This window comes from Gadus macrocephalus, chromosome 8 (assembly GCF_031168955.1).
Source record: "Gadus macrocephalus chromosome 8, ASM3116895v1".
Taxonomy (NCBI): domain Eukaryota; kingdom Metazoa; phylum Chordata; class Actinopteri; order Gadiformes; family Gadidae; genus Gadus; species Gadus macrocephalus.
In genome coordinates this window covers 16,890,195-16,905,194 of record NC_082389.1, presented here as the reverse complement: position 1 = coordinate 16,905,194, position 15,000 = coordinate 16,890,195, and the positions used below count along the sequence as shown (strand labels likewise).

General features: G+C 44.1%; 2 protein-coding genes across 2 annotated transcripts in view; one reads left to right on the top strand and one right to left on the bottom strand.

Annotated features, from left to right (window-relative positions):
• The window catches only part of LOC132463406 (SPRY domain-containing SOCS box protein 4-like), a 34,241-nt gene extending 31,441 nt beyond the window's left edge, over positions 1–2,800 (top strand). Inside the window, exon 3 of the mRNA XM_060059553.1 lies at positions 312–2,800. Within this exon, the coding sequence (XP_059915536.1) occupies positions 312–439 (128 nt within the window). The 3' untranslated portion in view covers positions 440–2,800. The remainder of the gene's footprint in view (positions 1–311) is intronic.
• An 11,148-nt stretch (positions 2,801–13,948) lies between these two features.
• LOC132463138 (calsyntenin-2-like) overlaps positions 13,949–15,000 on the bottom strand; it is a 12,295-nt gene continuing 11,243 nt past the window's right edge. Inside the window, 2 exon segments of the mRNA XM_060059083.1 lie at positions 13,949–14,474; positions 14,852–15,000. The exon segment at positions 14,852–15,000 is cut by the window's right edge and continues 36 nt beyond it. Coding sequence (XP_059915066.1) covers positions 14,244–14,474; positions 14,852–15,000 — 380 coding nt within the window. The 3' untranslated portion in view covers positions 13,949–14,243.

Sequence of the window (15,000 nt, the reverse complement as noted above, 5' to 3'; positions counted from 1 at the left end):
CAAAAAATGAAAATGAGAAATGTTGGGGTCGGTGATTAATACTCTCTCGGTCTCTGAAAATTTGATGAGTTCAGATAAGCTGAGAAATTTATTATGCATTAAATTGACCTAAAATGGAATTTCGTCTTCGGCAAGTGGCAACGCTGTAAAAACAAGACCGACACGAAGCCGTACGCTATGTTAGCAAATATTAGCAATTGCCAAGGGGTGTGTGTGAGGCATTAAAACCAATTTAAAATCTCTAAATTAAAAAAAAATATTCTCTCTCTCTCTATCCCTCTCCCCCTCTCTCCCTCTCTCTCCCCCTGCAGCCGAGCCCCTCCCCCTGATGGACCTGTGTCGGCGGGCCGCCCGGCTGGCTCTGGGGCGGGAGCGGCTCCAGGAGATCGAGGGCCTCCCTCTGCCCCAGTCCCTCAAGAATTACCTCCAGTACCAGTGACGCTGAGCGCCCCCGCCCCCCACCCCCCCCAGCACCCAGCCTGGCCCAGCGACCGGACAAGCACAAAGGGGGTCCCCCCTCCCCTCAAGATCGACCCCACCCACTGGGTACCGCACAGTGAGATTATATGCATGGACGCAAGGAGGAGCTCATACGCGGAGGGCCAAGACCTCCAGGAGATGTATAGATCTACCCTGGATGGACGGACGGACGGACAGACGGACGGAAAGGACTGCTGGCTGAACTTCCTCATTGATCACGGTTTCCAAGGAGTGGTTAAAGTATAGTTTTTATGATGAACTTGGGGAAAGAAAACTATTTAGGACTTTATTTAAATTATTATTGATGGTAACTCACCGATGTCTCGGAATGCCCTTCTTGTGGGGAAACAGACGAACACAAACGATGTGGTTGAATGGTAAAGAAAGAAAGAAAGAAAGAAAGAGTGAAGTATGTGGTGGGAGCCATACCGCCATCTACAGGAGAGAAGAAGAACTGCATCCACGAAGCACACTAATTGAACCCCTGGAGGCCTTTGACTTAAATCACTCTATCATTACCACTGGATATGATTCTGAAAGGTCTTGTGTGATGCAAGCGACAGCAGTGTATGTCCAAGCCTGATTGGCAGTAATAGCACAGCGCCCATCTGTTCATGTTGGAAGGTTTGCGTTGACACTCGTCTTCTTTCACCCCATTGATTTGCTGCCCGATCCAACAAGAAACAATGTCATACACAACTATAGGATTTAACATTGAATGATCCAACCCCATAATGGCACCCATGTTCCCCCGAATGAGTAAACACATTCCTTTCCGGTAGTTTTTCCACACATTTACTGAAACCAACGTATACCTCTCTAAAGAGCGAGTGCGGCCCACCTTAAGGTGAATGTAAAGTGTGTGTCTTCACGTTTCGGCTGATACACGTCGACACCAAAAGAAGGTGTTTCTGTTTGAAGGTGCAGGGACACGTTTGCAGTACGAAGCTAACCGGTTAGCCGACAGTTTGATATTAGTTTGACTTTAAATGCCTTGCTAGCCAAGATTTTGTTCTACTGTAGCAATCCCCCCAGGGCACGGCCGTCTGCACTGACTGTGTTACAAGACAGCAGAACAGACCGTGTGGCAGATGTGCTGGCTTTATAGCCCGGTGTTGCGCACACACCCTCCTGTCATCACGCGCCCATGACCGCGGCCTGGCAGCAGATCAAACCAATCTATTCAGCTGTTTGTTCGACTAAATTTGCGGTTGGACAAACAAGCAAATTCATGTTTACAAAGAAATCCATAGGAACCAAATTGTACCAGGCCCCGCTTTTAGCCGTGAGGAGATGCCTCTGACCGCAGCGCTGACGATTCTTCCACAGGACATTTCAGCCCCTTTACAGAGAAGGCACGCGGTAATCCCAGGGCTGTTCCCCTGCCCAGTGGGGTGGCTGCAGTGTACCTACTGGCCTCACGCCCGTCCTCCTGTCGGCCTCGCCTCCCCTCCACCATGCCTTAGAGGGCTGGAGCGCTGGTTCACCGTGCGTGTTGCTGGACCACCACCGATAGCCCTACTCTAGTTACAGGTTTCTATATGCAAATCCCAATTGAACTTTTCTGGGGGGGGGGGGGAAACGGAAAAGGAAATTATTACTTTCTTCTTCCTAGGGATTCTGAAGATGTGTTTTCGTGTAGACCTTGGAGAACACCGTGGAAGGGTGTTCACACCTTCTGAGGGCCGGGTGTAGCAGGAAGTCACCTAACGCCACGCTGGTGGCACGTTAGGGACAATGAATGCACACATACACTCACACACATACACATACTTGCACACACACACACAGCATAAAACACACACTGTAGACCAATTCTCTTTTCTTCCTGTTAAAGGCTCATGTCACTTTTTTTCCCTTTGTCTTTTTACATCTGAGGTTGATTCTTATATTATTGTTATTACGGCGTTTGTTATTCTATTAACTATTTTATTGTGCGTGTGGCATCCGATTGACTCCGATGCAGATAGAGCGATATGAAGTTGTTGTGAGGTTTATTTAACTAGCTCCAGTACCGTTGTGTTTTTTATTTTTTAAACATGGTCCAAGTCGTCCGATGTTAACCCTTGAGAGGAGGATGATGATGATGATGATGATGATGATGATGATGGTGATGATGATGATGATGAGGAACGATGGGGTGGATGGCGACGATGGTGAGATGAGAATGAGTAAATTGTTACACCCAATGCTGCTTCTATTATTATTAATCTTATGATAAGTCAGTGATTTGTCTCCACCAGAGGAAGAGGGCGTTGAACTGACAGTGTTGTCTCCCATCAGCAGACATGAAATGTGAATAAAAGCCAAGTGACCCCAAGTGACTCCCTTTGTTTTTTCAGTATTTTTAGTTTGCATCCCATCGTTTTTTCGGGCCCCCTGTTCTTTTCCACATATGTGTGTGTTGGCCCTTGACCAACCAGGCGGGCTGAAGCCGTTTGTGCTCTAGAGTAAAACATACACTCAATACACTCCCACGCTTGTTGCCTGGTTGTCAAAAAAAGTTTGCTTGGCAGTTTGTTTGGAAAGCCCTCATCTGCTCCGAAGACCCCGTGAAATTGATGTTTGCGTAACCCTCACCTCCAAAAATCCAATCCCTCTCCGAAAGTTTTCATACAACACACAAACAAACCCTTTCTATTACCTGGGTGGCTGACCATGAAGGACCCCAGAACAGGTTTGGGTTTGGAGCTCCGGGCTGGAGCCGGGCTATAGCTCTGCTCCCCGGCCGACGGGGGAGGTGGCTGGGGCGGCGTGCTGGACGGTGGTTGCCCTCCATTAGTATCATTGATTGTATGCAAGGAAGTGTGTAATCCTCTGAGGGAAGGCCTTAGCCTGCAGATTCTCACGCTGGGCTCTGCACAGCCAGAGCCCACAGTTTCCATCCCAGAAGGGGATGGAGAAGCTAATGCTTATCGGGAAACTATAAATACTCAGCTGAGATAGTTGGAGCCTGCTCTCAATGATTACAGGCCATAGGCCACGTGAATGCGGCCAAATGAAATAAAACAATGCAGACGCATTGGTGCCTGCATGATGGCTGCTGTGAGGCAGTCATGAATTCAGATGCTGCATTCCTCAATTCATACACACTGTCACTGTCTGTGTGTGTGTTTGGGTGGGAGAGAGAGGTCGTAAGTTGATGTGGAAATCGATATCTTGATGTATCACCTCATGAAAGAAACAGCAAAATGAAGCATTGAATAATACAATGCAGCTTTTATTCCGAGGCATTTATCCCCCTCCAAGGACGAGACACAGCAATATACAATAAGAGCCCATCTAAATCAACTCACTGCACAACTGTGTCCCGTGTCATTGGGTTCAGGGTACACGAACATCACCATGGAAACTGGAGGCATTCCGGAAGCTTTCCTTGCCTTGCTTTGCGTGTGTCACTCGGTTGACTTCACCTAAATAAATACAATATTTCCACGTCAGCTTGTCTGCGGATCAAGAGCTGGTTCAGAAGCCTCTCCCCTCCACTCAGCTGTCACCCTGCAGCCAGCTCAGCCTCATTAGGTCTGACCTCGACAACCTGTTGTTATTCTGGAGCATTCTGGAGCGTCTGTCTGGTCCCGACCAGGTCACTTGTAAATCGACTGGCGTCTCCTCATTTCCATCGCAATGTACGATGTAGTCACACTGCTGACCTCCACCTCCCACTCCACCAGCTGATAACTCCTCCACCTCCTCCACCTCAGCTCTCCTTCAGTGGCTTAGTCAATCTGAATCCCTGTTGTGGTTGCTTGAAGAAAAAAACCAAAATCCCCCCTCATCAGGTTTAAAGTACAGACTACAAATAGAAACTCACAGTTCCCGGGAAAAGTGTGTCACTACATGCTTCCTGGAAGAGTATTTCTGTGCAGCCTCGTCATCATGTTTTCACGGTGTCATAACAAGGGACCTGCTATAATCTCCTCTAGGTTTGAGCTCCAATGATAGGGTTACCTCATGTATGGACTCATGTGTAACCTCATGTAGGGGTCTCTAACCCGATGGCTGCACTCTACGCTTGGTCCCGAAGGCCCTTCAGGGACTCTTTCTGTAGAAGAACATCACAGAAGACAGGAGCCACAGTAGAAACCTGCCATTTCTTTCAAACACTCCTCATGAACCTACCTTACCAGTAAAGCTGGGATTAAAATAATCAATTGTCATTGAAGGAGAATCGCAAAGTGCTTCACAACCTGTTAAAAGTACAAACCCGAAAAAGAAGATTACAACGAAAGTATCTAAAACGTGTGAAAAAGGGGTCGAAACACATGGTTGAGCGAGACCAGAGTCTATTCGTTCAGAGCCACTCTAAAAACCCAGAGCACATCGCCCCTCGTGGCAGACCTTGAGTGGAAACAAGGCACCTTTGGCACACCATTAACCCTATTGCGACATCCATTTTCTATGATGGCACCTCCGCGGGGAACACTTAAAATGGCAATAAAGCCCCTCTAACGGCCGCGGTCTGGGACCAGGGGGGTGCAACCAAGTGAGGAGAAGACGATTGTGCCACGGCGGGTCACTCATTGCTCTCTGGGACGGGAGCGCTGGCCCCGGGACCGGGGGACATGCCTAACCTCTGTCCACCGAAAACAGCAGCGCCGGCCAGGATGCTTTATATTGAGTTCAATCGTTCTTCGCTATTGATTTGGTCCCCGGCCCCCGGTGGGGAAAGTCTTGAGGACAGATGCTGAAGTCTAAAGCCAAACCACACTTTAGCGCCATCTCTAGTGCAGCCTGTGTGTTTTTTTTTTTCACATTGGTGCTAGGTGATGTAATAAGCCATAAATAGATTTGAACCAATCAGAATCGACATAGTGCAATATCGTATAGTGGCAGCGCCTGTGGTTTCCTCTGCGGTCCCTGATGGAGAGTTCAGGAAGGCTCCAGAATGGCCTGATAAAAGCTGGTAGTGTCTGGACATAAAGACTCCTGCTGTGACTCTTCTTCAGACCTGGGGTGGGCCAGCTACCCGGGGTCCATGTACTGAAATAATTAAAAGGTCCGTCTCCCACAACACAGACTATTTAATTCAAAAACAATTCAATTGGACATAATACAGAACACTTAATTAAAAAACGACATAATTTAACATAAAACAGAACACTTAATTCGAAATGACACAGTTTAACATAACACATAACACTTAATTAAAACAACTACACAATTTAACATGACAGAGAACACTCAATTAGTCACACAAAGGGAAAGTGTGACGGGGCCACTAAGTGACAACTGTGTGTCTGAGAAAGTAAAATGACCCAATATTATTCAAACTGTTGGCTGAGAATACACACAGCCTGCCATCGAGATGACTCAGCCATTTTTTGCCTTCATGCTTGGAATTCTTATTATGTGTGTGTGTGTGTGTGTGTGTGTGTGTGCGTGTGTGTGTGTGTGTGTGTGTGTGTGTGTGTGTGCAACAGAGGATACAGAAAAATCGCACAGGAAATAAATCAAATGCAATAGTCATTGAATTACAAAATTCCTCTCTCTCTCTCTCTTGCTCTCACAAGCACATGCACACACAGACACAGACACACACACACACACACACGCACACACACATACACACACACACACACACACACACGCACACACACACACACACAAATAAACACACATGAGAGAAGAGGGTTTTATAGGCAGATTAAATGAAAAGAGGGGACAAGGTAACAAGGGGCTGCCAGGCATCTGTGATACAGGCTCGCTATTACTGGTAATGACCATCTCTGTTGCATAGGTGTTTGTGTGCCTGTGTGTTTGTGTGTTTGTGCGCGTGTGTTTATGTGTGCATATGTGTGAATGCATGCGTGTGTGTATGTGTGTGTGTTGTGTAAATGCATGCGTGTGTGTATGTGGGTGTGTTGTGTGTGTGCGTGCGTGTGTGTGTGTGTGTGAGTGCGTGTGTGAGGGTGTTTAACTCAGATAAAGCAGAGTGTTTGAAATACAGCCAAAGGGGCAGCAGGTTGGCTAGTCACTATAGCCTCTTATCTCTGCTTGCCCAGATTGGACAGAAGTTGTGTCCAGAAAGTCACTAACAACCTACGTTTTTAAGTTCTGCCAGATATGTTGCACACGCACACACACACACACACAAACACACACACACACACACACACACTTACACACACACACCACACACACACACACACACACATATGTACGCACACACATACACACGCACACACTTACACACACACACTTACACACACACACACACACACACACTTACACACACACACACACACACACACACACACACACACACACACACACACACACACACACACACACACACACACACACACACACACACACACACACACACACTGCTTTAGGGTAAGGAGTATAGTCAATCATGCCAAGGGAGAATGTGCGATGGCAGTTGCGTGTATGAATGCTGCTGTGATGTTGGGGAATGAACGTTGGTTAATTTGGTCTTTTGAGAAGCACTCCTCTGCATGCTATCCACGCGGCGGACGCCCTGGCCCTGGCTAGATCTCCTGAAGCCGTGTGTGCTATTCATCACCTTTGTAAATTGTATATTTTCAGATATATTGCGTTTTTCCACTTTTGAATGGCAATACAACGACAACCAATCAGGTGGGAGGGGGTTGAAACATCCCCTTAACTATTGACACTATGCGTTCTCTGGGTCCACCAAGCCTGCAAATTAGAGTTATAAATATTAACTAATATTAACCGTCATCATTGTAACTCTGAACTATAAAACACACAGAGACACAACCCATTAAAAACCTCTTAAACCCGAGCGCCCCCGGGGGCGGGGGCAGCTGCGCCAACGTGTGCTGTAAACAGCTGTAAACAGCACCACCATGCTCCAACATGTCCATGGTGCATACCCACGTAACGGGAAGAAGCTCGGCTAAAAGCCCATGATAACCATTTTTACCTAAACAAAATACAATTCTAACACCAAGCAACTAAATGAGCCCATAGTAAAACACGCAAAACGTGCATGCGCTCATACTGACCGCCGCCGATTTCGCTACTTCATGCCACCCGAACAAACTATATGTCACAGATTCCAATGATATAACGGGCATCACTCAACGACGAAAACTCACTGAACTAGCAGCCAAAGAAGAGCAAAATAAATAAACAAATAAAAAACGTTATACAATGTGATACTTTTGATTGGCGAATAGTGTTTTTTTTACATGAATTTGGGTCCCTCGATTTGACTGTCCCTCGACTCTATTGGCTCTAACGGTTCGATAGAGGGGTCAATCATCCAAATTGACCAATGGATACCCAAGATATCTTCCAGGGTTTGACTGGAAGGTCAGCATAATTCGCGCCAGAAGCGCCGAGGACTTTCTGAGCGCTCTTCAGACACTCCGGCTAGATAGAGACATACGCTCCTACTACACGCTTATTACTTCGTTTGCATTTCTAGTTAGCTGGTAGTTAGCTAGTTATTTTGTATTTTCTTGCATTGTTTGTTATTATTTTAAAATAAATAATGGCAGGCAGGAGAAAAACCTATACTTTTGCGGAGGCATTCGCTATCATTAGCGACAGTGGGGCTACCGTAGTCCCTCTTGAGTCGTCGTCTGACGTCAGTGACTTGCTGTTGCCAGAACTGGGCACGGACAACAGTGATTCAGAATATCGAATTCCATCACCTGAAAGGTATGTAATCTCTGTTATCGATTACTTATTGATTTGGTGTCAAATTGACGATCTATCACCTTATTAGATATTATCTATCTATCGATCACCCTACTCACTCTACTCATTCCACACACTCACTTCCGGTACTCTTTGCCTTATATTTATATTTATGATATTATTTGCATCAATTATCATCATCAATATATTGTACATAGTTTATTTGATACTATCTCTATCCTTTCTTCTCTTTATTCATTTTTGCATTGTTGAGAGGACCTAGCAAACCAAGCATTGCTTTGTAAGTGATAAATAAACTTGGATTTGATTTATTATCCTGCAATGAATTTAGTAAATGCACACACTCAAACTGGTGCAAACTGGATTGTTAGTTGACTTCCCCAGTACATGTCTTGTTTACCCCAACATATTGTTACATGTCTGTTTGAAGTTACATTATTTTCTTTCTTCTTCTTGGGTTCCACAGTGATGATGATGCTGATTATGAGCCACCTTCATCGACTGCTCCTGCTCCAGCGTCAGCCCCCCCACCTCTGTTTATATATATATGTATATATATATATATATCTTTATCCCTAGTGATTGTAGTTTTTAGCTGTGTTTTTACCTTTGTTTTTACAGTTTGGTTTTATTATATGTTGTTCTCAAATATATCTGCTCCAGTTGGAGTCAAACTTCATTTCGATTGTATGGTTTTCTTTGACTGGGAAAATGTATAGAGGTCTGGGTGAAATTTCAAAACTGTCAAAACTGTTGAATTTGGATGGAATGAATACCTATAGTGATATGTCAGTGAAATAAAATTAGTTTTACAGTCTGGTACCTTAGAAAGGTCAAATGGCACTGATGGTGCCCAAAAGTGCCCAAATGGCACCATTTAGTCCGTCTGGACCTACCTGTACTAAAACCTCTCTAAAATCACTTTATTCACTTTATTAGCATTTATCCTGGAACAGGGTACTCGTCAGATGTTGTTACATGTTTCCCTAAAGGTTCTGGGCTACTATCCCATAGTTTCAAGGTGGTATTCACTCTAAATAATGTGTTTTCTCTAGGTGAAAATTGAAAATTGACATTTCTTACTATGTTCTAGCTGAATTTACTCTGACACAGTAACATCTATATTGATTCTGACACTTCTGAAGCCACCTCACAGGTGTTACCTTCCTTTTGAAACCAACTTTATTTATATAGCCCTTGTAGTTGTGGAGGCATACTCTATTCATTATGGGCATGTCATTTCGGGCAGGAGGCCTGTGAAATAGGCCTAGGGCTTAACCCCTTCCCCTTCCCACAAACATACACAAACACACACAGTGACTTGTACACACTTGTTTTTCATTCAGCACATACCGACAGAGAGAGAGACATATTGTTCTAGGTTGTTATTTTATTTCATCAAACCTCTTTTTGAGGCACATCACATTTCCAACTGTGGTTCAACCAGGGGTTGCAGGTCGGTGATAGTCCTGGAGAGTTTGAGTCGGTGCCTTTTGTAGTCAACCAATGTGGGCACTTTGTATACACGTTTGAGCACTCCATCTCGAAAACTCAATGAGTGTCTGTGCATGGCCCACGATGGTCAACGGCCAATATAGCCTCCATAAACGTTAATAGCTTAATACGTTCTGATTTAGTGCAGCGTAGAACTACAGTGGCTAACAGGAGGATGGTGTACGTGGTGTGTGTGTGAGTGTGTGAGTGTGTGTGTGTGTGTGTGTGTGTGTGTGTGTGTGTGTGTGTGTGAGTGTGTGTGTGTGTGTGTGTGTGTGTGTGTGTGTGTGTGTGTGTTTTTTTCTGTATTTATGTTTGCAATGTATGAATTGTTGACATTGTTCAATGGACCCTGACTCATACAGACAAACATAAGACCATAGATCGCAGAACGCACACACAATAAACCAGCAGCGCAATATAAAAAGAGGAATGTGACAAAAGCAATCAAGTTTCTTGTACTGGTAATTGAACCAGCAATAAATATGTCTATATCACTATATGGTCAATAAATATATTCTTACTCTTGCCATAAAATCTCTAACGTGTTCCTGCTGCCACCACGTGGGTACATGTGAGTATTACATCTCCTCTGTGCAGGAGGGTATGCGGGGATTTTATGTCAAATTGATCATAAAATGAGTAACATTTACATATAATACTAGCCAATCAAAAGTCAGCTTGTCCAATATGTACTCTGATATTGGCCTCTGAGAGCTGCACTGAGCTGTTAATTATGGACAGGATCAGTTAAAACATCTTACATTGTCACCAAATGTACAAAAAAAGTAAAATACGAGAGGAGTAGACACATAATGAATCAGCTTAGTAGTATTCAACAAGGATATTGGTTTGGGAATAATCTTCCACAATGACAATAACCGGCCACAAGATGTCACTATCGATCATGGAGATAATTATTGAGGAAACCATCCTCCAGCTACTTGTCCTCAGACTAGAGAGGATTAAGGGGGGCTTAAGCTCCCCCTGAAAAGGCTGAAAAATTGTTGTTATGTTTTTAATAATAATGTGGCGAGCAGCACGGGAAGACTAGACGGGAGCCAAAGTTATAGGAGATTGCAACTCTAGTGGCCCATACTCAGCATGACCCTGAGAGTTTTCTTTATGTAAACGCACCACACACACACACACACACACACACACACACACACACACACACACACACACACACACACACACACACACACACACACACACACACACACACACACACACACACACACACACACTGGTTGACCCTCGCAGGATCCATTTAGATCAGATAATTTACTTACATTTAGTTACATTTATTTACATTTAGCATTTGTATTAACATTGAGGTACATTTACTTATATTTAGTAACATTTAAGCACATTTATTTCATATTTTTCTGTTTTATAAAATATCCACATTTGTACACAGGCACTGTTTGCTTTGAACTTGTCAACTGTCATTGTATTAGATCTCGCACCACAGACTACAAACTACTTTTACATTGAGAAGATTGTGAGTTTGACGACACACAAAATATAGTTTAGTGCTGAGTCAGCTCACTGGAAAGATGGCCTCTCCCACATAATCGCAAACCCATTTGTGATCAGAACCCACCAGCACTCGGCAGCCAACAAAGATAAGAGCATTTATGATTGGATTAATGGTAACAAGTCATATTACTCCTTCCAACTCCAGCCTGAAGCTTTGCAGTGCTCCAACCGAGGCCGATGCTTCTCTGTGTTTGTTCCTCTCTTTGGCCTTGAGAAGCTTACAAGTTGTAGGTTTTACTATACAGCACCGTGTTGCTGCAAACCTGGCTCGTTCTGTCACCATCTGCACCATGATAATGAGGAAAGGAGGCGCTGAATATATGAATAGCAATTATGTCACAAGGCCAACAGCAATAGATACATCTATAACTGTTTTATAAATGAGTGAGGAGAGGCCGGCGGGCAGTGCGATAGGGCAAAAGGAAGATAATTGTGTTTGGAAGTCAGGTTTTTGATTTTGGTTTATATTTTGGTATATTTATAATACAATAAAATAATATGTATAATATTATTTTGGTGTTGTTTTTGCATTTCGTGTAATCATTTGAAATATATGTAGATTTTGTAATTATATTTCCACAAATGAAAGCCAGGTGAGGTTTAGATTCTAAAACAAGTCTTTATTGGTCAATATACAGAAAGAACTGGGATGGCAGAGAGGCATTACAGAGAGGGGGAGAGAGAGAGAGAGAGAGAGAGAGAGAGAGAGAGAGAGAGAGAGAGAGAGAGAGAGAGAGAGAGAGAGAGAGAGAGAGAGAGAGAGAGAGAGAAATTCCAACCATTTTGTTTACAAAAAGAAAAAAAGAAACATATATAAAATAACAATCTTTGATTTTTTTTCAGGCTTTGTATTTATATTCAAAATGATATTTTTCTCTTGATATACTTTCAATCACACAATATGCCAAAGGGTGAAGCGATTGGAACCAAGGCTTCTGTCTCACAATGATGACATCACGATTACAGTCTCTAAAGGCTAACAGAAGGGTAGCAAGGTAATCACATGATGAACCTTTCACAGGAATAACACAGAGTGACGTTAACGTAAACTAAGAAAATAAGGGGGGGGGGGAGAGTTAAGAGAAATTATTCATCGTTCATTACTGATCCATGGTTAATGTTCAATGTAACATTGTTTTGAGACTGAAACCTCCTACATCCTTTGTCTTTGAACTTGGACTGGGCCTCTGTTGTGGGAATTCAATGAAATTAAGTGTGTATACGTATTATAATTATTAGAAACTGAATTGTAGATTCAAAATGTACATTAACATTTAGGGCATTTAGCAGACGCTTTTATCCACAGCGACTTACATAAGTAAAGGTAGCTCTATCTAAAGAGTGGAGCTACCCAGCCATTGTTGACTCCGTGCTTTCCTCTGTTCCTCCTGGTCCGCTCAGGTCCAGCTGGACATGAGGAACGTCAATAAGACTGCATTGGGCTTTTATGTACTACCGTAAACATAATGTAAACATATGCAAACATTCATGTTGACATTTAGAAGGTAAAATATAATAGTATATTGCATTGTATATGGTGGGCTCCTTTGTATGATATCCCATCGTGTTGATTAAAACGCAGTTCTGGCGTGGAGGGGAGCTTCATCTAAGCCTGCTCTGGGTATTCTGAGCATTTTCTGGTCATTTTCCCCCTGGACTCATCAGTTAGGAAACGTCGGGTGCAGTCACGTTGAATGGTAATCAGACTGACGGTCAATGGATAAATTGGCGGGTTAGAAACCCCTCATATCAGTTTGTGATTGAAGGGTATTTCGGCAGAAGATTGCTGAGGAGAAGTCTGTCTCTGAGTGTCCCTCACTCATCGGAGCAGATGTTTGTCACCAAGGTCGCTTACGGTCACTTGAGACAGACCCGGGATACCAGATGTGATTAGGAGCGGGAAAGTGGGGGGGGCCATCTTGCTCAAGGATGTCCCCAGGGATACTGCGCACATCGGGGATCGAAGCCAGTACCTTTGGGCGGGGCGTCTTTCCACAAAGTACAGTGGTCACAGTACAAAGCAGTGGATCCCAACCTTTGGGTCGGGACCCCCACTTAGGGTCCCCTGATTTCCATATGGGGTCCCAGGAGATTGCTGTTATAGGCTATAGATTCAATGATCATTTTTTATATATATATATATATATATATATATATATATATATATATATATATATATATATATATATATATATATATATATATATGTAATATGTTGATTGGGTGAAACACACCACCCTACACCCTGCACCCTAGCCCCCCACACCATCCTGCTCCTCCCTATCCACCTGTTCCTCCCTCAATGAAAAGTAGTGATGTGAATAAGGTTGGGTGGGCCGTCATCGTGGGTCCCACCCCGAGGTGTCCGTAGAATAACCAGAAGGTGGGGATACTAAAGGGTATGATGTAACCAAGAGACCACAAGGGATCTTCATAAAATCCTAACGATACCACTTTGTCTTTTTCCGTCATGTCACCTGGAACCAGGCAGAGGAGGACATGCACTCAAAAACGCGGTTATTGAACTGCATTAGTGGAGATTCAAAATTCGCTTGCATACACTTGTTAATCTGCGCTACGGTTCGTGGGCAGTTTGCTGACTCTATGTGGAATATGGTAAACAAAACTCATAGTTCATTTGGAAATGATGGATTCAAATCAAGAGGGATGAACGCTATTGAGTCTTTTATGCAATAAATAAAACATTTGTTAAACATATTCAATGCCCCGTTGTGGTAAGTTCAATAAGCCTAGATCTTTATAATTTAGTTGGTTTGTAGTTTTTCTATTACTATTGCATTGATTCAGATGGATTTGAGAGATAAAATAACAATAAAGATTAGACTAGATGGATTTCCCTAACTGAAAGACGTTTACTCGTGTAACGCATAGTTCCACCTTTGCCCACCAGAGTGCACTGTTTCATTAGAAAACATGCACAACAAAAAGGAAACACCATCCTGCACTCCAAACAGATTTTAACAGATTTCTCTAGAGGGGTTCGAGTGAGTATGTGTGTGCATGTTTAGTTTTTTATTTCTTTTTAAATCAGCTATGCCTTCCCCTGATCAATATCTCACAGAGGAGGAGCTGTCCCACTCAGTCTTGCGTCTGCTCTTCCTCTCGGCCTGTGCTTCTCTCTCCTCCTCCTCCTCCTCCTCCTCCTCCTCCTCTTCCTCTTCATCATCGTCCTGCTCACTGTCATCCGACTCAGCGCTAGTGGCTGCCCCCGTCTCTTCCTCCTCTTCATACTCCCCTCCTCTCACCTCCTCCTTCGCTGCCTTGGGTCCTTGAATGTTCTGGGGAATGAGTCACGTGGAAGAAACATGTTCACTTTAGATATGTCCAGAAAAGGCTGGGCCCATTTTGTACAAAGTGTTGAAAGCCTTCATGAAGGGATTTTTCTCAGTGTATATATAACACACATAGGGGCACATACGCACACACTCGCATGCGTGCACGCGCACACTGTCACACACACACACACACACACACACACACACACACACACACACTTACGCATGAACACATACACACCCGCACGCACTTATGCACGCACGCACACACATACACACAAACGCACATACACACACACACACACACACACACACACACACACACACACACACACACACACACACACACACACACACACCGGCCCCACAGCTGGGTGTACCTCCATGGGGTTGACGGTGATGGTGAGCGACGTGGTGTCCCACTCCACGTCCTGGTCTTTCCCCTCGTCCTCGTCGTCCCGGGACTCCTGCTGCGTGGTGTGGATCCTGTAGATGCCCAGCACCACGATGACCACCAGGGCGGCGATAC